Source organism: Pseudorca crassidens, chromosome 15 (assembly GCF_039906515.1).
Source record: "Pseudorca crassidens isolate mPseCra1 chromosome 15, mPseCra1.hap1, whole genome shotgun sequence".
NCBI lineage: Eukaryota > Metazoa > Chordata > Mammalia > Artiodactyla > Delphinidae > Pseudorca > Pseudorca crassidens.
In genome coordinates, this window is record NC_090310.1 from 8,352,498 (window position 1) to 8,379,695 (window position 27,198).

Genomic DNA, 27,198 nt, shown 5'->3' on the forward strand with positions numbered 1-27,198 from the left:
TGCTCCAGCCAGACCTAACTCCTCACGAGGAGTTTCCATCTGTGTTTCTGTCCTCATCCTCCAGCTGCCGCCTCCACTCAGAATACGAAACCCAAGTGGAAATGTCACGCCCCCACCCCTCACCGAAGCTCTACCTGGGCCCTTCCAGCTGGAAGAAGTGAAGGGGAACCTTTAATTCCAGAAGTTCCAGCAGTGACTTCTCCACCACCCCTTAATGGGACCCTTGGAAAGGCCATCCACTAGCTGGACGCGTAAGGACACGGAGATGCAAGTTGGTCCCCAGCCTGATGAGAAGAGCAGGGGATGGAGGCTGGGAGACAGGAACGCTGCTCCTTCCCCCCTCACCCCTGTCCTGTCCTTCCTCCTCCTCTTGCCACTGGGTGAGTGCCCCCCTCCCCTCATTTCCCCTTTCTGGCTCTGAGTTTTCCCAGTTGTAAAATTACGGTGGGAGGTGGCCTGTAATTGAGGTGGTTTTCAACATTCCCTCCAGCTCTGACATTTGCCCAGCTTTGATGAAAGCTAAGGTCTGAGCTGGGGGAGTGGAAGGCTCAGTGCTAAAGGTGAGGGCTCAATGTACACAGAGTATGGGCAGTTAGGATATTGGAAACAGGCAAGGAGGGAAAGGGCATGGGCTCATCAATGGCTGTTGGAAAGCCAACTGGTGGAACAGATGCAATCAAACAGCCTAGGGACTATCCTAACTTAGGAAAGAAGAAGCTGACTCTTAGTTGCTTCATCTGTAAAATGGGTACACTAGTACATGCCTCAGAGGTTGTAAGGATTCTTTCTCTGAGCTAAGGTATGTGGCTGTGTCTGAGAATTCTGTGCACAAATGAGGGGCTATTATGGGTATTCAATTTCCCATGCTAGGCCAGTTTCCCTCTCAGTCCACGTGCTCAGAATTGTATGGTGAAGGAGAGTGTGGCTGTCCGGGTTAGAATTCCAGCTCTACCTTTTATTTGCGGAATGGCCTTGAGCAAGTTACCTAATTTCACTAAACCTGAAGTTTCCCCTTCTGCAAAATCCAAGCTGCCTCATAAGTTGTCCTAATGAGTATGTGAGTCAGGCCACATAAAGCAATGAGCACAGTACCCAACATACACATATGTGAGAGCCGAACCAGAAGGACTTATACAGGTAAACCTTTGGGGGGAAGTCAGAATGAATCCCAAAGGTAATTTACACACTTAAGGCAGAGCTACTGAGCACCTGGGGAGTAACAGGCTCTGGGCAGGGGGCTCTGGGGGAGACCGAGATGAGACAGACGTGGCCACATCACCGGGCAGAAGGCCTGGAAAAGGGTATGTATACGGTGCCCAGGTATTCAGAGGAAAAGGAGAGCACTTCTAGCTGAGAGCTCCAGGAAGGCTTCCCATAGGAGGTGGCTCGATCTGCAGGGCTGTAATGAGCTGGGCTAGCAGAGGAGACTGCAGGGTTAAAGACCTGGAGACAAGACTGATGGGAGATTAAGAAGTAAGGAGAAGCGGATCAGAAGATCCTAGAAGACTTTGTAGAGAAAACTTAGGTTCTGGGACTCCTGCAGGAAAAGGGGAGTCTTTGAGGAATTCAGCAGTGGAGTGGGATAAGCTGAGCTGATATGTGTCTCAGGCAGATCTCTCTGGCGTGGCCCATGGACCGATGGGCGAGGGATGAAGCAAGGAAAACAACTGGGGCAGTCAGGGGCTTTGGAAAAGCAGGGGTAGTGAAGAGGAGGGGGATGATGGTGGGGACCATGGGCGGAGGAGAGGGGGCTCTGTTCCCAGGGCCAGGCAGCCAAGGGAGGGGGCTGAGGGGGCCAATGCTCTTCCTCACTCTGTTCCAGCCAGCGCCCTACAGCCCACCTCACTGCCCTTTCCAGGTAGGTGCCCCTGCCCCACCCCCCCGCCCTCCCCCCTGCTCCCGAGGTACTCAGATGCTCAGACAGAAGACCCAGGGAATAATGACTAACCAGCCCTCCATTATTCTAGAGGCCCCCAAAGGGATTGCTCTAGTCTCCCCATTTTACAGAAAGGGAGAAATAAGTCCCAGGAGGGCCTGATCCCAAGGACCCCACAGCTTCAGGGCAAGGCGGAGGCACCCTCTAGTTTGGGCCCACTGATTCCCCCCGTGCCAGCTTAACCCACTCCACAGAGCTGAGGCTGGTGGGGGGCCCGAGCCGCTGCCGGGGACGCCTGGAGGTCCTGCATGGCGGCTCCTGGGGCAGCGTCTGCGACGACGACTGGGACGTGGTGGACGCCAATGTGGTGTGTCGTCAGCTGGGCTGTGGCCTGGCTCTGCCCGTGCCGCGGCCCCTCGCCTTCGGCCAGGGCCGTGGCCCCATCCTGCTGGACAACGTGGAGTGCCGTGGGCAGGAAGCCGCGCTGAGCGAGTGTGGCAGCCGAGGCTGGGGCGTCCACAACTGCTTTCACTACGAGGACGTGGCTGTCCTGTGTGACGGTGAGCAGGACAGTCTGTGACCCGGAAGGGCAGACAGGCTGGCAGGCAGCAGGGCTTCCCAGCGGTAAGAATGTTCCAAAGAAGAAGACCGAGCCAGCAGCTGCAGTGCACGGCGTTGGGGAAGCGCCCCAGCCTGGCTGTCAGAGCCTGGGCCCCAGCAGTGCTCTGGCTCATTGTGTGACCTCTGCTGAAAACCAGCATTACTGCTTCCATGGAGGGCCTTGATTATCCCAGCAGAGCCCTCTTCCCATTTTTAAAACCAGACAATTGGGGTCAACACTGGCGGTGAGGCCCGCTTGGTGTAGAGCTGCAACAAATCTCTGAGAGGCTTTGACCTTGAGAGCAGTAGTTCAGGTTTTCAAGAAAATCAGCTGGAGGGCTCATTAAAACACAGATGGTGGCCCCATGCCAGAGTTTCTGATCCTGCGTCTGGGGTGGAGCCTGAGAATTTGCATTTCTAACAAGTTCTCAAGTGATGTGATGCTGCTTTAAGAACTAAAAGAACTGAGAACCAAACGAAATCCTCTAAAGCTACTGCTTTCAGGACTCAGGTGGCCCTTTCTCCTCTCACACCCCAGATTTCCTAGTTTTGACCCTTTGTGTGGCCAGAGGCCCTGAGGGCAGGTACCTTAGGGGTCCATGCCCTGCCCCTCACATACCTGTGTTTGTGAGGATGGAGAACAGAAAACTCCATATTCTCCTCCCTTCCACCCTGCTTCTTTCCCAGAATTCTTGCCCACGCAGCCCCCAACAAGGAAAGTGTTAACCAGTAGGGCACCCCCTACAGCTCCCCAGAATGGAAAAGGTAAGTAAAGGCAATGTGGGGGACCACCTGGGTCTTAGGAGAGGGATCCAGGGAGGAATATCCCAAACCCTACCCTAGGCAGTGGGAAGTGAGGGATTACTGATGGGTGAGTTTGGTCATTCCTTCATCCCGCCCTGCCCCTGCACCCCCTCAGGCCACTCACCATCTGGACAGGGAAAGAAGATTCATTCTAGTGGGATGATAAAAATAGTCAGCACAAGGTTGGAGAAAATAAGAGAGGTGGGGGCTGAAGCTTAATCTAATGGGAGAGTCCAATATTCACAGAAATGCTGATAATGATGTAGAACAACAAAATGAAAAGTTCCCTTAAAGAAAGACAGATAAAAAGGCAAGAAAATCCGGAGGAGGAAGAAGATCCCATTCATCAGAAATCAGGGAGGGTTTCCTGGAGGAAGAGTTGTTGTTGCTGTACCTGGAAAGATGAGAAGGCTTTCATTGCAGTTGTGTTATAAATGAGGAATCAGCACATCCTAGATGGTTAGCAGAGCATGGATGGACAAGGGCAGGGAGGGTTGCTTTTAGGCAGGAAATGACACAGTCATAGGGTTCTGTCCTCAGATCCCACAAAGCACCCCCAATCTAGACTCTGAGGAAGCAGTGCCTTGGGGGTAAGTGGGTGAGCAGCTCCTCCTAGGTTTTAAGCCCTGGGACACCATGCACTGTGGGTATGCGGAGGGCCTGGGGCAATAAGGAAGAACTTTGGGTTGGGATGGGCAGCAAAGCCATGTGGGAGATGCTCCTTGTCCCCCCACCCCCATTACCAGGTGAGGGCAGCGTGCGCCTGGTGGGGGGCGCGGGCCCGTGTCAGGGCCGAGTGGAGATCCTGCACGGTGGCCTGTGGGGCACCGTGTGTGACGATGACTGGGGGCTGCCGGACGCCACCGTGGTCTGCCGCCAGCTAGGCTGCGGGGCGGCCCTGGCAGCCACCACCAACGCCTTCTTCGGCTACGGCACGGGGCACATCCTGCTGGACAACGTGCACTGTGAAGGAGGCGAGCCCCGTCTGGCAGCCTGCCTGAGCCTAGGCTGGGGGGTGCACAACTGCGGCCACCACGAGGACGCCGGCGCGCTCTGCGCAGGTGCGGATTTCGGGGGCGGGGCCGGGGGGCGGGGCGGGGTCCTGAAGCAGGAGGAGGTGGAGTGGGGCCTGGGAGGGGACCGGGATATTGACTGTCTTGGTGTTAACCTGAGCTCTTTCAAGAAGGCCCCCGAATTAGTTTTAATTTCTCAGTACTGCTCTAGAAGTGCCCCCGAACGTCCTAGTAGACTCCACAGGTATGTAATACTGCAGTATTACCTCACCAATACTCCAGAATTGTCTAACAGTACTCCAAAAATGCCTTCGGAATTTTCCACCACTTTCTAAGTACTCTTTATGGAATACTTCAGAGTAAAGTAATAGTCCTCTAGGATCGCTCCAGAGATACTCCAGAATTCTCTCATTGACACCCAGGTATGTCCCCAGAATTCCCTAGCCATCTGTAATCCTGATTCTCACCTGGTCCCTCTCCCATACTGAGAGGTTTTCTGAAGTAGGAATAATAGGGCTGTTAATGGCATTTCACAAATGGACTCCATTCTACCAGATATAAAGTGCTTGCCCATGCCTCACAGCTAACCAGGGGGCATCATCCCCAATTTACAGATGGGAAAGCTGAGGCCCAATGAGGCAGAGTGAGCCCTGGCAAAGCCTCAGCTAAACTTGCTGCATGATCTTGGGTATGCCCCTTGCCCTTTCTAGTCTTATTATTTTATCTGTAAATGGGGATAGTGAGTTTTGTTCTGCAAGCCCCTCAGGACTGTGCATGGCCCTCCCTGTTGGGCAAGGCCTTCTTTATCTCCCCATCTTGGACACACATTGGGCTTCTGGGAGCACTGGAGAGAAATGAAAGCACATCTGTGAATGCCTGTATAAACCGTGAAGTGTACACCTAGGCAGCACAAATAAATTACAAGAACTGGCAAAGTGGGGCAAACTTCCTTGGACCCCAGTTGGGACTAAGCCCCCAGCTCTGAAAGTAAAATCTGTTGTCTTCTCCAGGGAGACCCTCCCATCCTCTCCAAGAGCCCAAGGCTGACCAGGAACCAGAACCTTGGCCTCTGACCCTACTCCCTTCTCTGACTCCTACTCTAGTCCTGGGGCACCTGGCTCTCACAGCACTGCCACCGTCGGGCACAAGAGCGGACTGGGCCTGGCACACAGAGCCAGAGGGTAAGGAGCCCAGCCCACCAGGCTGGAATGGTAGGGGCAATGGTAGGTGGGCAGGGCTGGGAATTGGGAAGACTGTTCTGGACTCAGGGGGAGGGGGCCCGGGCTATTAGGCCAGGGCTTTTGGCCAGACGGTAAAGAGGTGGGTGAGAGAACAGATGAGCAGGTGGAGCAAGGGTGAAATCCAGAGCTCTGAACAGTTCAGCAGGGTGGGAGGAGGCACTTCCTCAAAGCTCTGAAATAAAACTTGGGTTGGGGCTGAGGTTGGAAATTGAGAGGCCTTGTGAGAAGTGAGATATAACTTGAATGAAGGGTCGAAGTATATTTGCAATTAGGGCTGGACCTATCATTGGGATCGAAATTAGGATAATGCCTGGAAGTAGGATTTGGTTTATTCCCTTCAAGCTTCCTGAGGACCCCACCACAGCATACAACATGGTGACTCTAGGATTGAGGCTGAGTGGGGTGCAGGTGTGGTAAGAGTTGGGGCGTCTCAGTAGACGCGCCCTGTGCCCTGCTGCAGGCCAGAAGCCCTCTTTGTCCCCTTCAAATGCTCTAGATACCCTGTCTCTGCAGCTACAGGAGTTGGTGCCCTGCCTTCCAGGGAGCCGGCACTGTTCACCACAGCGGCCTGGGCGGCGGGGAAGAAAAGTAAGTGGCAGGGCCGGGGTTCCGTTGTGGGTGGAAGAGGGTGGGGCCGGGGCTCTGCCCGGGAGCCGATGGCCCCAGCCCAGCCCCTCTGGCCGCGGGCGTGTGCGCCCCGCAGGCGGGCGGCTGCGGCTGGTGGGCGGCCCGAGCCCGTGCCGCGGCCGCGTGGAGGTGCTATACGCCGGGGGCTGGGGCACCGTGTGCGACGATGACTGGGACTTCGCGGACGCGCGCGTGGCCTGCCGCGAGGCGGGCTGCGGGCCGGCGCTGGGTGCCACGGGCCTCGGCCACTTCGGCTACGGCCGCGGCCCCGTGCTGCTGGACAACGTGGGTTGCGCCGGCACGGAGGCCCGCCTGAGCGACTGCTTCCACCTGGGCTGGGGCCAGCATAACTGCGGCCACCACGAGGATGCGGGCGCGCTCTGCTCAGGTAAGGCCTTTGCAGGACCACGTAAGCACGGCGGCACGGGCGGAGCCGAGCACCATCTGAGGAATGGGAGGGCGGGGGGGCGGGGGGGCGGGGGGGCGGCGGGGTGCCGAGCGCAGGCGCTTACTGCGACACGGGCGGGGCCTGCTGTGAGATGGGCGGGACCGGCGCAGGCGCGTACAGAGGCGCGGGAGGGGCGGGGTCTGTTGGGAAATGGGCGGGGCCGAGCGTCAGAGCTCGCCGAGGCACTACCGCGTGAGCGCCGCGGGAGAGGATTCACGCTCCGCAGACAGAGGCGGAGCCCACCATCGGCTCGCTCTGCGGCTGCGCGGCATGAGCGGGACCGCGAAGGGAGCGCCCTCTGCTGCAGTGAGGGGCGGGGCCCGAGGTGAGAGGCCGAAGTCCAGTGGTAAAGTGTGGCAGAACCTGTGACAGACAGGCGTGGTCGGGGAGGTTTTGTTCTGCTGCGTCAAGGACCCGAAAAACTGTAGTTAGCAGGGAGAGTTGATCAGCTTTCGGGGAGCAAGCGTTTGACCCTTGGTGGGAGTCAATGGAAAAGGGGTGTTTGCAGAGTCTGACACATTTAAAAATGCGTCTCTTTATTGATTGCTTTGGGAATCGGTATTTTCGCCCTTGTTTGGTGTCCTGGTAGCCTTGGCCACAAAGGGTTCTGCTTTGGGCCCCAGGGTGAAAGAAGCACAACCCACGTTTCTGTACCAAGGAGCGGGGACCTATGAAGTCCTTTCTGACCCTAAATCAGTCCTCCCTTGGAGGGTAAGAGGTGACCTGGCCTCAAGGGACTTGTTCCCCAATGTGACAGCCACCTGTTTCTTTATCCTTGCGGAACCAGGCCCAGACGAGCTAGTCCAGCAGGACGGTGCTGAGACCACCCAGGTGCCCACTCCTCGGCCCAGGGACGGTAGGTGTCCACCGTCCCCAAGAGTGAAGTGGAGGCATCAGGATACGAAGGACCAGATTTGGAAGGAGGTCACAGCCCGGGGTTACACAGCAGTCCTGGAGCCTTTGTCCTTCTGCGAGAGTCTCAGGCCTCATTAATAGAGGCATGATGTTCAGAAAGAGGGAGGTGGGTTTTAAGCTAGAGTCATCTAGAGATTTCTAGAGTTGGGACCAAAATAAAGGGATGGGCTCCTGTCCTCAGGAGAGCAATGAAAGAATTCAGACTTTAGTCTGGGGAGTCCAGGGAGGAGGGGAGACGATGATGATAGAGAGGAGCCCTGGGTCTGAGGTATTGGGATTGTGAACAGAGAACTAAGGAGAGAGCAGACATGAAGCTCCCAGCATGCAAAGAGCGCCCCACAAAGTCTTGTGCACATTCTTCTATCTTGAGATGCAGTCTGGACCGATGCCCATCTTATTTTAATCTCATTTGTCTGCCTTCGTCCAGTGGTTCCCAGGGCACTGCTGTGTCCCAAACCACCACCCTTTGCCTCCTCTAACTACCCCTTACCTGGCCTAGCTTGGGAGTGGCCTGGCCTGGGCCAGCCCCTTTCAGCCCCAGACCTTGTCTCCCCACAGGGCACTTACGTCTGGCCAATGGAGCCCACCGATGCGAGGGCCGTGTAGAGCTCTTCCTAGGGCAGCAGTGGGGCACTGTGTGCGATGATGCTTGGGACATGCGGGCAGCCGGCGTCCTGTGTCACCAGCTGGGCTGTGGCCAGGCCCTGGCAGCCCCTGGTGAGGCCCACTTTGGCCCAGGCCGAGGCCCTATCCTCCTGGACAATGTCAAGTGCCGTGGGGACGAGAGTGCCCTGCTGCTCTGCTCTCACATCCGCTGGGATGCCCACAACTGTGACCACAGTGAGGATGCCAGTGTCCTGTGCCAGCCATCGTGACCCAGCCCACTCTGCAGACCACTTCTGGGAGCCTACTGTGGCCTGCCCCTCTTCCTTCAGGAAGTCCTCCTCCTGTGACAACTGCAGTTCACTCTGCCCTTCCCTCCCCTTGCCTGGGAGAGAGCCTGCCCAGATGGTGTAGTCCTGCCTGAGGGAGCCTGGCTCCATCCCATCAACTTAGTGTGTGACCTCACCTGTCATCACCTACTGTGGGCCCATTTCAATGAAAACTCCTACTTTCTGCTCAGCTAAAACAGAAACTGGTGGGAAGGGAAGCACTCCTAACTTTCCTCTTTGGTGGGACTCCTGTTACAATACCCTTAACCCAGCCTTCCTTAACCCTGGTCCAGGAGGTTCAGGTGCTCTCTGTAAATGGGGTATCTCCTTTCCCTCCACCCATCTGGGGATCCTCAAGAAGAGGGGAAGGCAAGAGAGGCCTACAGCTCTTACCTTAGACTGGCCTGGGGCTGCAGAAGGACCTGGGTCGTTGCCCTGGCCTGCTCTGTGAGGGCCTGGACTCAGATGGTGCTTGGCTGGACAAGGGGGCTGGAGGGGCCAAAGCAGGGACAGTGGCCCCTCCCTGCAGCTGGAACCAGCAACTCGATTTATGCTGCTCCCACCACAGAGCCTCCACTTTGCAGAAGCAAAGAACCCTGGGGGCCTGTAGCCACCCGTTCATAGGTGCCAAGTCAATAAAGCATTGTCCCCCCTGTGTTTTAACCGAGGTCAATGTTTGGGCATAAGTGCATTGTTTGTGGCAGCAGAGAAGACTCTGGTTAGGACTCTCTGGAGGAAACCTGCCTGGGGTGGAGGGCAGTTCAAGAGCATCATCAGAGAGCTTTCGGCGGGCCCATCACATCCTGGAAATGCTGACTCACAGTGTCAGGCCAGGAAGGCCCCTAAAGGGTCCCCTAGCCCATCCCCGTTTTCCTTTTACATACACAGAATCCTAAAGGAAGGGGTCTGCTCAAAGGCACATGGCAAGAGTCACTAGAAGAGAAAAAAATTGAGAGGAGGCAGAAAGGATGATGGAGGAGAGTAAAGCAGCATTGGGGCTTCCCCAGGGGCTGCTCTTGAGGTACCTCACCTGGCGCCCCAGGGCCAGAGGGAAGTGAGGGATCCTGCCAGAGCCTCTCTCAGCCCCCCGGTGGCTGACTTGCCAGTAGCAACTGTCTGACGTCAAACCCCCGCCCTCCACATAGCCTGCAGGCTCTGTATGAGTTTCCTATCCCTGCCATAACAAATTACTATAAATTTAGTGGCTTAAAACAACAAATTTATTATCTTACGGTTCACAAGGTCACGAGTCTGAAATGCGTTTCCCTGGGCTCAATTCGAGGTGTTGGCAGGGCAGTATTCTTTCTAGAGGATCCAGTGGGGAATCCTTTTCCGTACCTTGTCCAGCTTCTCGAGGCTGCCTGCGTTCCCTGCCTGCTCACAACCTCCTTCCAGCCAGCATTGCATCACTCTGACCCCAGCGTCCATCATCTCATCTCTTTTTCTGATTCTTCTGCCTCCCTCTTCCATCCTCGAAGGCCCTTTGTTATTATATTAGGCCCACCTGGATAATCCAGGATAATCTCCCCATCTCAAGGTCCTTAATTTAACCGTGTCTGCAAAATCTTTTTAGCTACGTAAAGGAGCATTTTCACCAGCTCCAGGGATTAGGACTTGACCTCTTGCGGGGGTGGGGGGGGGCAGGGGCGGGAATTATTCTGCCTCCCACAGGCTCCAAACCCAAGCCCTGGCTGCCAGCCAAAGAGTGAGGCAGACACTTAAGCTCCAAACTCCATCAGCTCTTGGCAGTATTGGTTTTGCCTCCATTTGTCAGGGAGCTCTGTGACCCACTGTGTCATTGGAGGGATGAGGGCTGGAGGAGTGAAAGGAATGAAAATGCTCAAGAATTCAGGGAGTCGGGGCAGAGGGACAGGGATGCTGTAGCTGCCCTCAGCCCCTAGACCTCAGTGCAGCACACTCAGATTCTGCTTAGCCTGTGGTCATTGCCACTCCAGCCACATCCACACTCGAGTGTGCCTCTCTATTGTCTTGAGATGTGTCACGGCTTCCCACCCCTGGACTCCCCTTCCTCATCTAAACAAAGTGCTTTCATCAATGCTCAACTAAAGGGAAGTATTAGCATCCCTTTTTACAGACAGGGACAACTGAGGCTCAGAGCGGGGAAATGACTCGTACAAGTTCGCAGAGGAGACCCAGGACCAGAAGTTAAGATTCTTGATGCCCATTACTGGGCACCAACATGTCCAGTTCTTCCCCTTCCTGGCATATGGTAGATTCGTACTTCCCTGTCCTCTTGAAGCGAGGCATGGCATGTTGACACGCTTTGGCTGATGAAATGTGAGTGGAAGTATCCCCCTCAGGCAGAAGCCTTCAAGGACCCAAGCGCTGTCTGCCAAGTTCCTTTCCTTCAAGGTGACCAGTGACATTCCAGGTGGTGGAGGCTCCATCAGTCTGGGTCCGCCCCTGGAGAAAAGCTTCCATTGACTCAAGATGGGCAGGTAGAGTGAGTGAGAAATCTGCGTTTGGGGATGGTTTATCATAGCAGCGTAACCTAGCCCATCCTGAGTGAGACACTGAGGCTCCTAAGTTTTTCTCTGTCCTGTGGGGCCGACCTGAAACCTGTTTTCCAGACAGTTATCAAAGCTGTTCTGCTGTCTGTTTTCTGTGGCTCTGTGTACACTTTGGTGTTCTGTGGGCCAGAGCGTACTGGGTTTGGGAACACGCAGATAAATAAGGGTTTTTGCCCTTGAGAAACTCACAGAATAATCCAAATGCTGACTTGAGCGCCCTGTGCTCTCCTGAAACTCAGCCTGTGAGACTTAGAACTTCATGACCTACACCTAAACCTGGGTTTCCCTGTTTAGGAAGTAACACTACCAAGCACTAGCTTAAGCTGGAAATCTGGGTGTTATCCCCAACAGTCCCCACCCTTGAAAAACGAATTAGTTATTAAAGTCTACTGATTCTACCTCCCAAACACTGCTGGAATATGTTCGTTTCTCTTACCATTTCTTCTCTTACATTTCTTTCATGGCCTCTTCACTGCCTCACTGTCTCCAATCCATTCCCCATACCGCAAGAGCAGTGAATTGTCTAATGTTGACAAATCTGATTGTGCCACTCCGCTGCTTAAACCCCTTCCATGGCTCCCCAGTGTTTTCCTCAGCAACCTAGCTCAGTCTACAAGGTCCTGCGACAGCCTGGTTCCACTTGTGTTCGACATCATCCCTTACCACTTGCTGCCAGGCTCTTGCCAGGCTGAACTACTTTCAGTTCCTCTAGTGTCTGGGCTTTCTTCCCACCGGGCCTCTGCACATGCTGTTCTCTCTGCCTGGAATACACGTCACCCTCTCCCCTCCTTCCCTTTGGTCAACTCTTATTTAGCCTCATGTCTCAGCTTTCATTTTCTCCAGAGGCCTTCACGGATACCCCCTCCCCCACCCACGGTCTGGACTAGGAGCCCCCATCACACCCTGTACCTCCCCAGTGACAGCACTCACCCCTACATCACAGCAGACTGCTGACTTAGCTGTGTCTTCCACCAGCCCAGGGGAGCTGGGAGGGCTGGGGCTGGGTCTGTTGTGCTTGACTTTCCACGTAGGACCTTATACATGGCAGGTGCTCAAATAATATTTGTCCAGTGAACGGAGGACATGAACAAGTATTTCTGGAGCACCTGTGTGCTAGTCTGAGCACCGTGCTGGACTCTGGGGCTGCAGAACAGGAAGAGATCTAGACCAGTTACTGTTTGCATGGCCCAGAGATTACCTTCAAAAGAAGACCCATGATAAGCCATTGAACAAGTCAATAGCCCAGAGAGTTTGAGCTAGTGATTAGTGCTACAAAGAACATGAAGCAAGGTGTTATGGGGAGGGTCAGGTGGTCAGGGAAGGCCGCTGAGGTGGTGAGCCTTGAGCTGGGCCCGAGGAGTGAGGGGGAACCAGCCATGAGCCTTTTGCTGATCATGAAAATGTTTGGGGTGGACCATTCCAGGTCCTTCACTGGGGATTTAGCCTGGCCTGCAGAAGGACCAGCAAGAAGGGCATTGTGATTGGAGCAAAGAGAAACATGATAATAGATGAGTCAGGAAAGCTGGTAGGCGCCAGACCACTCATGATTTTCTAGGCCACCGGGAGGAGTTTTATTCGAAGAGCAATGAGAATCCATTGGAAAATGAAGAATGCAGGCGGCCCAGATGTCAGCCTCTTGAGCATTTCCCACCCCTTTTAACTTGCTGAGTGCACCTTGCCTCTTAAGATCTAATCAAAAGGACCCATTAAAGCAGGATACCAGGATCCCTACCAAAAGCCTCAGGAATTCTTAGGGAGCTTAGATTCTGCTAAGTACCCCTGACTTTTGCTGATTTCTAAATCTTCCATCTGCTTTTGCCTCCTTTGTGACTCTCCTTTTACCTGTTCACTGACCAAGCCCTTCACTCCCAAAGTGCCACCGATTCCAGGCTGTGCGCGGTGCACACTTGGCTGACGATCTGGAGCAAGCATTCAACAAACAGCCGGAAATGAGATACCCTGTTTTTAAAAATCCCTTGTATATTCACATACACACACACTGCCACCATTACCACCACCGCACACACAGGCACATTCCCACGTAATTGTTACTGATAGTCTCTACTCTAGCCCTAATGGCCTACCCCAAATGCTGAGACCCTCCGTCTCCTACCACCTCCTTCCGCATTTGCAAGCCCTCTTGACTCCCACATTTTTGCTCATTGCTTTTTCTTAAATAACAGCTTTATTGTGATATAATTCACATACCATCAAATTCTCCCTGTACACTCAAGTGTACAATTCAGTGGTTGTTAGCTATTTGCAGGGTTGTGCAACCATCACCACTATCTAATTCCAGAACATTCCAGAACAGTTCATCACCCCACCAAAAAAACCTCATACCCATTAGCAGTTACTCTCCATTTTCCCCACCCCGGGGCCCCTGGCAACCGCTAATTTACTTTCTGTCTGTATGGGTTCTAGACATTTCCTAGACATAGAATCAGGCAACATGTAGCCATTTGTGACTGGCTTCTCTCACTTGGCATAGTGTTTTCAAGGTTCATTTGCATTGTAGCATGTATCAGTACCTCATCCTTTTTTTTTTTTAAATTTATTTATTTTATTTTATTTATTTACTGTTTCTGGATGCATTGGGTCTTCGTTGCTGCGCCCGGTCTTTTCTCTGGTTGCAGTGAGTGGGGGCTGCTCTTCGTTGCGGTGCGCGGGCTTCTCATCGTGGTGGCTTCTCTTGTTGCGGAGCACAGGCTCGAGGCGCGCAGGCTTCAGCAGTTGTGGCATGTGGGCTCAGTAGTTGTGGCTTGTGGCTCTAGAGCGCAGGCTCAGTAGTTGTGGCACACACGCCCAGTTGGTCCGTGGCAAGCAGGATCTTCCCGGACCAGGGATCGAACCCGTGTCCCCTGCACTGGCAGGTGGATTCTCAACCGTTGCACCACCAGGGAAGCCCTCATCCTTTTTTAAGGTGAAATAATATCCCTTTGAATGGACTTATCAGATTGTGTTTATCCATTCATCTGTTGATGGACACGGGCTATTTTTACCTTTTGGCTTTTGTGAATAATGCTGCTATGAACAGTCCTGTACAAGTATCTGTTTGGGAACCTGTTTCCAGTTCTCTTGGGTATATACACAGGAGTGGAATTGCTAGGCCATATGGTAATTCTATGTTTAACATTTTGAGGGACCACCAAACGGTTTTCCACAGTGGTTGGGCCATTTTACATTCCCACTTTGCACTGCACAGGGGTTCCAATTCTCCACATCTTTGCTAACTCCTGTTCCCTCCTTAAAAAAAATTCTAGCCATCCTACTGGCTGTGAAGTGTTATCTCCTGGTTTTGTTTTTTATCTACTTAATGACTAATTATGTCGTGTCTTTTGTTGTTGTTCTCATTGGCTATATGTATATCTTCTTTGGAGAAATGTCTATCAAGTCCTTTGCCTATTTTTCACATGTGTTCTTGCTCATTTCTTATGCAGAATTATCTTGTCTACTGCCTAGCCTCCAGGACTAGCTTTCCAAAATTGCCCTTTTTGTTTTGCTAATCAAAGCTGGTTCTCCTAATTGGAATTCTGCAGCCACCTATTAAGTGGTTTTGTTCCCTCCCCCCGTCCCCGCATTTGTATACGTTGTCTCATTTCACAGTCGCAACCTGAGAGATGGAGGTAAAATCCTTCTCTGATTTGCCATTTGAGGATTTAGGGATTGGCCGGGATCTTACAGCTAGCTTATTAGGGGGTGGGATTCGCACCCTGAGCTGTCAAACTCCCAAAAGCCCCATGCTCTTCCTACTAACTAGTACTATCTTGTCTCAGGACTACCCCTGGACATGTTTATCTTTATCTCTACTGTACAGAAGGGAAACTCAGGGCCGGAGAAGGATGAGGAGTTTTCCTGGGTCACGAAAAAAGATCAGAGACCAGGTCTAGGGACGCCCACCTCCGCCCCAAAATCCTCCTCCCATCCCCACCAGCTCAGTGGCGTGGACCTGGAAAGGGTGGCTCGGCTCAGCCCTTTCGGCCCAGTCCAGTCGCGCTTTCCTGCTGAGTCACTGCCGAGGGGCAGGGCAGGGCTGTCGCAGCGAGCACGCGCGAGGAGAACGAGTAGGAGCCCGCCCCGCGTGGGAACCGAAGCCCCACCTCTGACTCCGCGGTAGCCTCCTGATTGGAGAGCATTGGACTGATACAGCCAATCACAGCAAGCTGCGGCGTGCGGGTGGGGCGGAGCCGAAGACAAGGGAGACACCTCCCGCCTGTCTCCTAGAATCCGCCCCTTCCGGGCGCACCCTTCTGGGCTTTGGGGAGCGTCCTGGGCTCGGACGCTGGAGGATCGGGAGTAGCCGGACCTTGCGGGATGCCGGGTGGTACCTACGCGGGGTCGGAAAGAAACGGTCCGGAAGAGTCCCCAAGAACCTGGGGTGAAGGCGACCTTTTCTAGTCTGTGCGGCCATTCTCAGTTTACAAAGAGAATTTGACACCCCACCCGCCGCCAGTCGGGCCGGGCTGGGATCTTTATTCGTGTTTGTGGGGAAGATTAACCTACAGAGGCCTGTTAAAATTATAAGGCTAGATTTCGTTAAAACTGGCATTGGAAAGGGGCGGGCCTAGGCACTTGCAGACGAGCGCACTAGGCTGGGAGTTTGCCGGCAGCTTGGAGGCGCCCCAGCAAAGGCCTGTGTGTGCAGGGTCACCCTGAGGATGTGGCCCGCGTGGTCTCCAGTGTTGGCCCTGAGGGCCTTTGAGATGTAGCCAAGGCAGGGAGGGTGGTCTCTGGAGCTCAGCAGTTTGCTGTTCAAACTCGTAGTCTAGGCCTAACTCCCTGTCTCCCCTGCCGGCCGTGCACCCCTCCACCCACCTCCCTGGTATCTGCCCTTGAGGTGTCTCGATGGGCTTGAGTTTATCTTACTCTCAAAGACTGCTAGCCGTCTTCCTCTCCACCTCGCTCAGCTACCCAGCAAATATTTGAGCCCTTCCTTGTGTCAGGCTAAGGCAAACAGTGCATCACAGAGCCAACCAGGTCTCTGCTCCTGTAGAGTTTACAGTCTAGGCAGGAGATAGACCAGTGGTTACACAGTGGTTACATTGTGAGAGTTGGATGGGGGAAGAACAGAGTGCCAAGTCAGGGGCAGTTTGCAGGGGGCCCTAACTTAGTATAGGGGGAAGGAGCAGGGAAAGCTTTAGGAAGAAAATAACTTTTTTTTTTTAATTTAAAAAAAAATTTTTTTTCTTTATTTTGGCTCCTACGTGGCAGATGCAGAAACTGATGCTCAGAGAAGAGACTGCTCTGCCCAAGGTCACCACCCTGAGCTAGAGGCAGACTTGGAATCTGGATATGCGGGCTCCCACTGGCTTCACTTTCCACTGCCCACATTTGGGTTGTTTTAGGTCTTCTTTGCTGCGCATGGGCTTTCTCTAGTTGTGGCCAGTGGGGGCTACTCGTCGTTGCAGTGCACAGGCTTCTCATTGCAGTGGCTTCTCTTGTTGCGGAGCATGGGCTCTAGGCATGCAGGCTTCAGTAGTTGCGGTGCGTGGGCTCTGGAGCGCAGGCTCAGTAGTTGTGGCGCATGGGCCTAGTTGCTCCGCAGCATGTGGGATCTTCCTGGACCAGGGCTTGAACCCGTGTCCCCTGCATTGGCAGGCGGATTCTTAACCACTGTGCCACCAGGGAAGTCCAGCAGGAGGATTCTTAACCACTGCGCCACCAGGGAAGCCCGAAAATAGCTTTTAACCAGAGGAAAGGGAGCCTGGCCCACTTGGAAGAATGGAAGGAGAAGCAGATGGCTGGAAGAGAGGTTTAAGAGAGAAGGTGGATTGAGATGGGAGGAGAGCCTTGTGGGCTCATTAAAGATTAGGGAGATTATCCTGAGGGTACTAGGAAGCTAACTAGAGGGTTTTAAGCAGAGGAGAGACATAATAAGATTTGAATTTTAAAAAGATCATTCTGGGCATCTTGAGGAGGGGTAGACAGTAGGGGAATAAGATGGAAGCAGGGAAACCAGCTGCATTAATGCAGGGGAGACATGATGATGATGGTGGTTCAGACTCTGGTGGAAGTGGTACAGACCATGAGCAGAGGATGAATTGTTGACCTGTAAGGGGGCCTGTAATGCTTCGGAAGACTTAGAGTGGCACTCCCTCTGAGGGGCCCCCTTTATTTATCCGTTCATTTATTCAACAAATATTTGAGCACCACTCTGGCCAGAAATTATGCCCAATTTCCCAGGGAGCGAGGCTGCTGTCTGACCCAGTCGGGGTGGAAGGGAAGGGGTGATGTCTGCAGAGGGGTTGGTGCAGACCTCACTGAGACCCCACAGCTGTACAGTATTTGGACACTGGTGTGGGGTTTCTATGCATTTCAGCTCCCACCAGAACCTCCCTCTGCTGACAGCCAGCCAGAGATTTCAGTTCCTACTTGGCATATGGAGAAACTGATGCTCAGAGAAGGGACTGACCTGTCCAAGGTTACCACCCTGAGCTAGAGGCAGACTTGAAACCTGGGTATGCGGGCTCCCACTGGCTTCTCTTCCCACTGCAGTCTGGCTGCCCACATTTGGGCTGTTTCAGGCTCAGAGCGCCTCTCGCCACTGTCAGGCAGGAGAAGCTGCAGACAGAGGGGCGCCTGCTCCCTGTCTCTCTGCGTCCAGCTCCAGCCCTGAGATTGCTATATTATTAGCAACAACCCACGGCTGCGCAGAGCTGTACAGCCGCCTGCTTGCCAAGGGACTTACATGCAATATCTCATTTGATCCATCTGGCCTCGCCAGGAAGTGAAAATTATTATCCCCACTTAACAAGTAAAGAGACTAAGTCTTAAAGACACCAACTATTAGTGCATCTGATGAACTCCATTGAGGTTCAATAACATACAACTAATATGTATCCATTGCATTCTGATCCCCTGCAACTGTGCTGGGTTCCATAGAATGCAAAGATGAACAGGATCTGGGCTCTGCCCCCAAAGAGGAGATAATCTATAGGGATATCGTGCATATGCATTCCTGGCCTCTGTGTAAGACCCTGGTGTGTGGGGCTTTGGAGAAATGGTGCGGGCTCAGAAGCAGAAGTCACTCCTAGCAGAAGTTCTGGGAAGCCTCTGGAAGAGGAAGCATTTAAGCTGGAGTTGGAGGCCATGGGTTTGGATAGGTGGTCCTAGGGTCTCCTCTATGTCCTCTCCCAGCATCCTGGGCTCACCCTCTCATCACAAGTCATTACTTGTCTCCCCTGCCAGGTACTATGCACCTAATAAGTACTCAACATTTGAATCAATGGAGGAGCAAGTAAACGGTGGAGAGGCAGAATGAGGCCAGTGTGCAGGTGACCTTGATGATCAGCAGGGGCTCTTCCAGTCGTAGAGGGCTGCCATCTGGGGCAGAGCTCTTGGGCGGGTGGGATAGAGCGATGAAACATGTCCTTTCTTCCCTGTTTTTGGTGGGACTTGGCACCCAGCATAAGTGCTGGGGTTTGGGGGTGAGGGGAGGTGGGTAGGAGCCTTTAATTGGTGATCTTTATCAATGGTGCAGCCCTGGGAACTGGGGTCACAACCTACTCTCCTGACTCCCCACCTTTGGCCCAAACTGCTTGGCCAGATTTTTGGAACTCTCCCCAAAGGGTGCCAGGAACAGAAGGTATCTGTTGCCTCCAAGATCTTGTTGGACCTGAAGGACACCCTTGACACCCCAGGTTACTCAGGTCCTCTGTGGGGTAGGTGAAGATATGTCACGATCACTGAGGATTGGGAGGTTGTTTCCAGTTTACAGATGGCGACGAAGGCTGCAGAGAGCTCAGTGGCTGCCAGGCCTCACAGCTAGTGAGAGGCAGAACGGGGTCCCTGCCTCCAAAGCAGCCCCCTTCTCCGACCTCCTGCTGCCCCTGAGGAAGCCCTCAGCAGGGGCACTCCTCAGTCTGCAGCACAGGGTAACCTGGCTGGGCTTTCTGCAGCGGGTGGTGCAGATGGAAGGGATGATCCAGCTGCCTGGCCCGGTGGCCTCTGCCTTCCCAGAGCAGCCATCCATCTTGCACTGACTGGGTCCAGCCCAGCAGCTTCCGGGATGAGCTGTGGGCACCTGGCCAGCGAGCTCAGCACCTTCCCTCTGTTGGATCCTTTCTGTCTTTCTGTCTCTGTTTATTTCTCTTTTCTCTGCTTTTATTTTATTTATTTATTTATTTTGCCAGCCTCAGGGCCTCCTCCCTGGCCTATCCCTGCCCCAGGAGTAACCCCAGGACATCCAGTGCCTCAGAAATCACAGCTGCCCCTACTCTGCCTGTGCCTCTCCTCAGCCACCTGCATGACCCAGTGGATAAAAAAGAACAAAGCAAGGGAATACGGTAGTCACGCTCTGCTTTGTTCAAGCCCTTGGCTTCTTCTTCCCTGGTTGTGAAGCTCAGGAGGCCCGAATCAGCCCCATCTTTCCGAGTTAGAAGTGCTGGCCCAGAGATCAGAGTTATAGGAGCAAGATGCGAGGGTGGCAGGGCCCTGTGCCAGGCAGAAGGGAAAGGTGTGGAGGTTCAAGCCACCAGCTGCCCTGCCTGCCGCGCTGCTTCTTCCAAAGCCAAACCCTTTGAGCAGACCCCCTTCCCTGGGGCTCAGAGCTCGCAGCTCTGTGAACCATCCCTGCACCCTCACAGCCTGGTCCTGGGTGGCCTTCCTGAGGCCTTTGGCCCCTGGTTGTCGTTCTCCTCCTTCCCCAGGCCCTGCCTCATCCTGGGGACTTCCAGCATCCGCCACCAGAGCCTCTCAAGGGAACCAACTCAAACCTGAGCCTCAGCTCTAGCCCCTGTCCACTCCCCAGAATTTTCTGCTGCTCTTGGGCTGCCCACTCTCCTGATGCTCTGGCACCCCACTTCATCACTCCCCTCTACTTGTTCTTCCATGTCCCTGAGCCCTCCGGCTTCTGACCCCCTCCCGCCTTTATTTTTCCCACCTTGCCCGGTCCTCGGCCAGTCCTGGCATTCACTCCTTTGATATATTGAGCCCCCTGGCCCCCAGGCCCTCGGCCACAGCTGACCACTGCCTGCCCTGGGTGGTCTGACCTCGACCTTCTCAGCTCCTGGCCCACACTGCTGAGAGCTGCTGGAGAAAACCACAGGGCCGGGCAGATGGGGGCCCTGTGCACGAGGCCTCCAGGCCCAGCTGATCCTTTTCCCAGCTCACTCCCCCGCCCTCCCCAGAGGCTCCCTCAAACCTTCAGCCTGTTCACCAGCCTCCTCCCCTCCTCCCATGACTCAGCAGATGACTTCAGCTTCTCCTTCTCTCCCGGGAATCTCCCAGCCCTCCGCTCAGAAGTGTAGCCCACCTGCCTTCCATCCCGGCTGACCCCTCTTCCAGGGCTCCTGACCTCCCCCACGTCAACATATCCACCTGTTCCTTCCACACCACCCCCATCCTTCCAGCCTCTCTCTCTCCGGCCTCTTTCCCTTGAGCATTTAAACAATCCCAGCCTCTTGCAAACAAAGGAAACCCTCCCTCTGCCTTGAGCCACCAGTAATACTGGCGTCTCTCTCCTTCATCTGACCATTAAATTACTGATGAAAATAGTCATTTGCCTAACACAACATTGTAAATCAACTATACTCTAATATAAAATATAAAATAAATTAAAAAAAAGAAAATACTCATTTCCAAATCCTAATTCACAACTTCTCTACCCCCTGCCGTCCTGAACCACTGTAGTTCGGCTCCACTAAAAGTGCACTTGCCGAGGTTGACAGAGATGCCCTAACTCATGGAAAGGCCTGCTTTTCTGTCCTTACAGTTTTCTGGAGGCACCTGGCACCTTGGAGCACCATGAGGAAGGCATGGTCACATCCTGTGGATCCTTCCAGGTCTCCTTCTGAGCCCATCTTTTCTGGCCCAGCCCATTGCTCATTTATACTCCTTAAAGGCCCATGGGTCCACCTCCCACTGCAAACTCAAATTTCTGTGTCCAGACCCAACCTGGGCATCTCACCTCCCAAACTGAACCCATCAGCTTTCCCTTAACCCTGCTCTCTCTAGGAGGATGGGACTGTCCCCATCCACCCACTTTTCTAGGAGTCCTGCGGGGTATCTCCCTCCTCCCACAGCCATCACTGCTCCCTAACCCCTCCCCCCACACCTCTCACAGGGGCTATTATAGGAACCACCCCCCAAAGGGTCTCCCCACCTCTGGTCTCCCCATCCAATCCACTCCCTACTCTAGCTGCCAGAATGACCATTCTAATTTGCAAATCTGGGAATTCCCTGGCAGTCCAGTGGTTAGGACTCCATGCTGTCACTGCCGAGGGCCCAGGTTCCATCCCTGGTTGGGAAACCAAAATCCCACAAGCCTTGTGGGTGGGCCAAAAAAAAAAAGACCTTAATAAATGCAAATCTGACTCCATCTCTCCCTTGCTTGATATCTTCACTGGCTGAAGAATCCAAAGGGCAGAATCTGGTCCATTCTGAAATTCCCAGCCTTAGGGCTTTTCAGGACTGGTTTTATTTATCCTCCCCTCCCCCACTCCCAGAACCCAGGAAATCCCCAAGGTTTCATTGAGCGCTCCTGATTTGTACAGGATAACTGGAGTTCAGATCTTTTCAGCGAAGGCCGGAAAATGTGAAGATTTTAGTATTAACCTAAGTGGCTTGTTCTGAGCAAAGGAGAGTCAGAGATCCAGAGAAGAGAAGTGATTTGTTTAAGGTTATTCAGCACATCATTGGTGCAGCCAGATCTCCAGTGTTCTGTTTGCTGCCCCAGCCCCCGAGGGCAGCCCCAGCCTTGGGGAGTACACCTGGAAACGGCTGTCCCTCCAACTTCTCCAGGAGGGCCTTGACTTTGACTCATCCTCCTGGAGGACACACTCCTTCCCACTCCCATGAATGAGCAGGTCATTCACTTCTGCTCTCAGGCCCCTCCTGCTACCAAGCTTTGTCTGCATCCTCCCACTGGAGAGGTGAGAAGTAAACCCAGGGCTTCCCTGGTGGCGCAGTGGTTAAGAAGCCGCCTGCCAATGCGGGCGACACGGGTTCGAGCCCTGGTCTGGGAAGATCCCACATGCCACGGAGCAAGTAAGCCCGTGCGCCACAACTACTGAGCCCGTGTGCCACAACTACTGAAGCCTTCGTGCCTAGAGCCTGTGCTCCACAACAGGAGAAGCCACCACAATGAGAAGCGCGTGCACCCAATGAAGAGTAGCCCTGCTCTCTGCAACTAGGGGAAAGCTGGCATGCAGCAACGAAGACCCAATGCAGACAAAAATAAAATAAATTAATGAAAAAATAAAACACCATTCACTAAAAAAAAAAAAAAAGAATCTGCCTGCCAACGCAGGGGACACGGGTTCAAGCCCTGGTCCTGGAACATCCCACATGCTGCAGAGCAACTAAGCCTGTGCACCACAACTACCGAGCCTGCGCTCTAGAGCCCGTGAGCCACAACTACTGAAGCACACGTGCCTAGAGCCCGTGCTCCGCAACAAGAGAAGCCACCGCAATGAGAAACCTGCGCACCACAATGAAGGAGTAGCCCCTGCTCACTGCAACTAGAGAAAGCCCACACGCAGCAATGAAGACCCAACGCAGCCAAAAATAAATAAATAAATAAAAGAAGTAAATCCAGCTGTGTGTAGGGAGTCAGGCCTGCCTTCACTGGCTCTGAAAAGAGGCCAACAAAGAAGAGTTCCCTCCAATGAGGAAGAGGAGACACATGAACCTCCTTCATGACCCAGCCCCTCCATTTACTACCTATGTGACCTAGACAGGTTACTTAACCCCTCTGTGCCTTGGACTCCTCATCTGTAGTGTGCTTTCTCTCCTGTCTATGGGGGAATGGGGGCAAACGCATATGCTCTCCTGTTTTTTCTCATTTATTGGCCTTTCCTTGCCCCCTGAGTATTATTAAAGAAACAAGGTGAGGACTTAGGGGGAGGATCACAGAGCACTGATTATAGACCTCAAGGCAGCCTCTTATGGAGGCACCTGGCTCAGCCTAGGTTGGGATGGCTGCCCTAGGGTTGGAAGGCCAACGTCCACTTGTCATGAAGGGCTCTTAGGCCTTGTATAACCCTCTGGGCACACATCTCTCAAGTTGGGGGGTCAGGAGCTCAGTACCACATGTCCTGGTCATCCATCTCTTTGGCCATCTCTCCATTCCCATCAGGCACCAGGCATTATAGATGGAGAAGAAAAAAGAACGTGCTAAAATGTACTCTTTGTTCCTGGGGAAGCTTGTACAATATGGAGACAAAAGGGCTGCACATGTCCTGGCCTCAAACGTAAAAGGCCTTTGGGGAGAAGAGTTCTCCTTTTTCTTGTAACACCATGAAGTAGAATGAGGAACAATGGGAAAAAGATCTGGGAACCTAAGTGCTGTCCCACAAAGGAAGGGGGACTTTAGGAAATAGTAAACTGCCTATGGCCAGAGGTGTGCTCGCAAGGGCTGACACCCAGGAGATGGGGTGCTGTATGTGGGATTTCTCTATTGGATGAATAAGGGTCCTTCTGCTGTCCATTCCGGTTTACCAACTCCAACTCTAGGAAGACAGGGAGGAAATCTGGCTGGCTCTGAAGCCTAGAAGACAGTGCAGGCCCCATGCTCCTGAGTCATCTCAATTTGCTCAAGGGTTGATGTGGAGGGAGTGCTTTTTGCCCCTGTCTGTCCCCAGGCTCAGAGCAAGGAGTTGGTGCTGTCTGTGCCTACCTCCTGTCCCCTGGTGCAGCCTGGGCTCCTGTCTGCCTGCTGTGTCAACACCAGCGTTCCTGTTACATGATCAAGTGGGATTTGCACTCTGGAAGCATTAGTGCTGGGCTGACTTGGCAGAATGGCCAACACAAGAAAATGCCAGTTCCCTACCTCTTCCAGCTCTCAGAAGGCCTCATGGCCACTCTACTTCCTCTTTGAGCAACCCAGCCTGGCCTTCTTCAGGGTTTCCAGGGTCTTTTGAGGTCACTCTGGCAGACCACTAATGGTGGAAGAATCCCCCAGAGAGCTTTAAAAACGTACAGGTTCCCAGAACCTACTGTTGGAGATTCTGATCCAGTCTGTTGGACCAAGGACTCTGGATTCTAGACAAGCTCCCCTCAGGTATTTGGGGGACCGCAATGCACAGCCCGGTTGAGAACCACTGGTCAGCATCACCTCTGAGTGGCCGGTCCTCTGGCCCTGCTTATCTGCTGGTCCCTCACCTCTGATTCCTGTCCCACCCTATCCAGACTCAGCCCATGCCATCACTGGACAGCTCTAGCTGATGGAGAAATTGCCTCCTAGAAATGAACTGAAACTGATGGGCTCTCTGCAGCTTGGAGTCTTCTAAAAACAAAAAGCACCTGCCTCATTCTCTGTGGTAGGCAGACTGCCACCATCCCCATCACCGTGGCTCTCCCATGAGTCATTTGCCCTTTGTTGGAGTCAGGCATCAAAATTCTCACTCAGACCCTTCTACCAAGTCAAGAACGCATTCATTTCATAGTCCAATTCAGAGGTCATCGTGGACAGTTCTCTTTAAGATTCAGTGGGGAACCTGAGGTCCAGATTGGTGAAGCACTTGGCCCAAGTTCACACAGCTGAGTTTCAGGAGAAGATTCTATCCTGGGCTCCTCTGCCCTGGAGTGTCCAACTCTTGAGAATGGGGACAATTTACCTCTTTGTTTGGGACAATGGCCTATTTTTTATGGTGATGGACATTCCCTTGGTGTGGTAAAGTTTGAAGTGGGCTCTTTTCAGGGGAATGCAAAACTTAAAATATAAAGAAGTTTTAGATTTTTCAATCTCTCCCTCCTTCCAGGCCAGTCAGTTTTAGGGGATCTGAGAGGCCCTAGATTTAGGGAAGCTGGCTTGTTGAGGAGCGGTCAGACACTCAGAACGGAAAATTTCTGCAGGTTGTCAGACCCAGGTCAACAGGCTTCCTTTGAAATCTTCTGTCTGGCTCTTCTTCAAGACCATTCTTTCTGGTTGTGGCCCTATTTGCTCCTGGGATTGTCTACAGTTCTGCCTTCCTGAGTTTTGGCTGCAATTTGACCATGGCCGTTTGTTCTGGGGCAAAATCTTTCAAGTCCTCCTCAAGAGGTAAGACCATCACCAGGCGATTCATTCTTGAAGCAGAGTCTTTTTCATTGAACAAAACTTCCCTGAGCACCTGCTCCATGCCGGGCTCGGAGTTCAGAGGTGACTCCGATGGACCTCTGTCTTTGAGAAATCCATTTGTAAGACCACAGGGGAAGACAAAGTCACACACATACAAGTGCAGTGATGAGGTCTAGAACCTGTGCTGGGAGCTGGTAGGAGCACCGAGGGGGAGCGGTCAGTTCAACACGCTGTGTCTGAGTCTAAAAGACGAAGAGGTAGGATTGAATGGGGGGTAGGAGTAGAAGGAGTTCCCAGCAAAAGGAACAGCTTTTGAAAAGGCCCAGAGTGGGAAGAGGGCACTGCATGGTCAGGAAATGCCAGTCCAGTGTCCTATGTGAGATGCGGGTAGAGAGGTAGGCCGGAGCCTCGGGAAAAGCCCTTGAGTTCCAGGCTAAGAAGCATGGACTTTGGCCCATATGCAATGGGAGTGGCATGCATGGCAGAGCCAAGGTGAGGGAAGGAGAAGATGGGACGCACATATAGAAAGATCTTTCAGATCTTGTACTGTAGAGGCTAGGAAGACACTATGGTAAGGCAGTTGGCAGGCTATTGCTACAGGCTGAAAGACCTTAAGAAGCATCCGTGCAATTCTGTTATATTACAGATGTACAGTCTGAGGCCCAGAGAGGTACAGCGACTTGTTCAAGGTCACCCAGCAAGATCAATAGCAAAGTCAAAGCTTCAACCTGTGGGTCCTGCCTCCCAGCACAGCCTTCCTCCACTGCTCCAGTATCCTCAGGAGGAGAGGCAACCCACTGAGATCTCCATGTTGTCCTTTGCCTCTGAATCTGTCATGTGCTCTGCCCCTACTGCAGACCAGCCTGTTAGGGCAGTGACTGGGAAGTGTTCCTAGAGGACAGGGTGGGGAGCATTACCGGTCTGTTTTGGAAGATGCTGCTGCTGCTGCCGCCTCCACACCAATCAGGGAGCTTTCTAGCTGCAGGAGGAAGCCAGGAGCCAGGGGATGGGGCTGCAGTGATTTATGACTGCACAGAAACAGCAGGACAGTAATGTCTCTGGCTGGCCTGTGTGTCCGCCAACTCAGCCCAGAGAGGATGCATCTAAAGGTCATATCCTCCAGCACTGGAGATGGGGCAAAGGGTTAGCCATACAGTGTGCCTGCCCAGAGCCTGTGTGTCAGGCCTGTCATCAAAGGGCAAGGCCCCTCCTTCCCTGAGCAGATACCAAGGGGTAGATTCTCATAGCCTGGGCAGGAGAGGGTGCCCTTGTTACTGGGAGTCCAGAAGATCTGCCTGGATTTGAATTCAGGTTCTGTTGGTCCTTGCTGTTTGAGCCTTGACTGGTTACACAGCCGAGATCTCTGTGTCTCAGCCTCCAAGTCTAAAAAACAGAGATGACTGAGCCTCTCAGCTCTGGGACTGAACCATCTCCCAGGTCTGCAGGTACAGATTCCCTGTTTCCACAGCTAAAGAATGTCAATAGCCTTCCATTTCAGAAGAGGAACAGGCTGAATCTAAACTATGACTTGTCACACCTGGGCGGAGCACTTAGCGCTCATTGAATTTAATTTCTCACTTCAAAGGTGGGGAAATTAAGACCCAAAGAGGACACAGGCCTTGCATATAGACCAGGGGCCCAGGCAGAAGCCAGAATGCTAGTTCTCCACCTCCCTGCTCCAGGTTTCTCTTAGCAGTACCACGGCATGGAGGAGGAAGCCAGAATGTTAAGCCATTTGCTCTATGTCATGTTGCCATGCCTCTGAAGCAGCCCTCTAAACAGCCCGGGGCCGCTGGGCAGCTGCAGCTTTAAGCCTACAGTCTTAAAAAGAATCAAAAGGGAAAGGAGGGCAGGGCCAGCTCTCCCCTGCACCATCGGAGAGAGGCCTGGATGTGGAGACTACAGATGTTATTCCTGTTTGATTTTAGAACATCCTTTTCTTTGCATCTGCTTTGCTTTTTCCCCAAACAGGTTTGGCCTGGAATTCTTTTACTTTATTTTATTCTTTAATTCACATTGGACTGGTGGGGGAGGGAGAGGTCAGAGAGGCAGCCTGAAATGTGCCAGGAAGTTCCTGGGATTTAGCTTCTGGGGCCTGAATCATTGGCACATTTAATCCACATGTGGACAACCAGGGTTGGCTGTAAGGGTTCCCTTCCCATGCACCTGGGATGCCCAGGCCAGAATGGTTGAGGCCTGGCCTGCAGGGAGG

At 53.2% G+C, this 27,198-nt stretch overlaps 1 protein-coding gene across 2 annotated transcripts; it reads left to right on the top strand.

Annotated features, from left to right (window-relative positions):
* The first annotated feature begins 214 nt into the window (after positions 1-214).
* Positions 215-9,119, top strand: SSC4D (scavenger receptor cysteine rich family member with 4 domains). Of its 2 annotated transcripts, XM_067705850.1 has the most exons (10): positions 215-380; positions 1,823-1,858; positions 2,131-2,436; positions 3,164-3,241; positions 4,027-4,341; positions 5,397-5,474; positions 6,048-6,122; positions 6,238-6,549; positions 7,397-7,465; positions 8,083-9,119. In XM_067705850.1, exons 1-10 carry the CDS (start codon positions 215-217, stop codon positions 8,397-8,399), a joined length of 1,752 nt encoding a protein of 583 aa, XP_067561951.1. In that variant the 3' UTR covers positions 8,400-9,119. The 2 variants fall into 2 exon arrangements, 1 of the variants encoding a protein (XP_067561951.1); XR_010934829.1 differs by lacking the exons at positions 215-380; positions 1,823-1,858; positions 2,131-2,436; ... (3 more) ...; positions 7,397-7,465; positions 8,083-9,119 and adding an exon at positions 4,409-4,537 and having other exon boundaries at positions 5,304-5,474; positions 6,048-6,115.
* Positions 9,120-27,198: the final 18,079 nt, after the last annotated feature.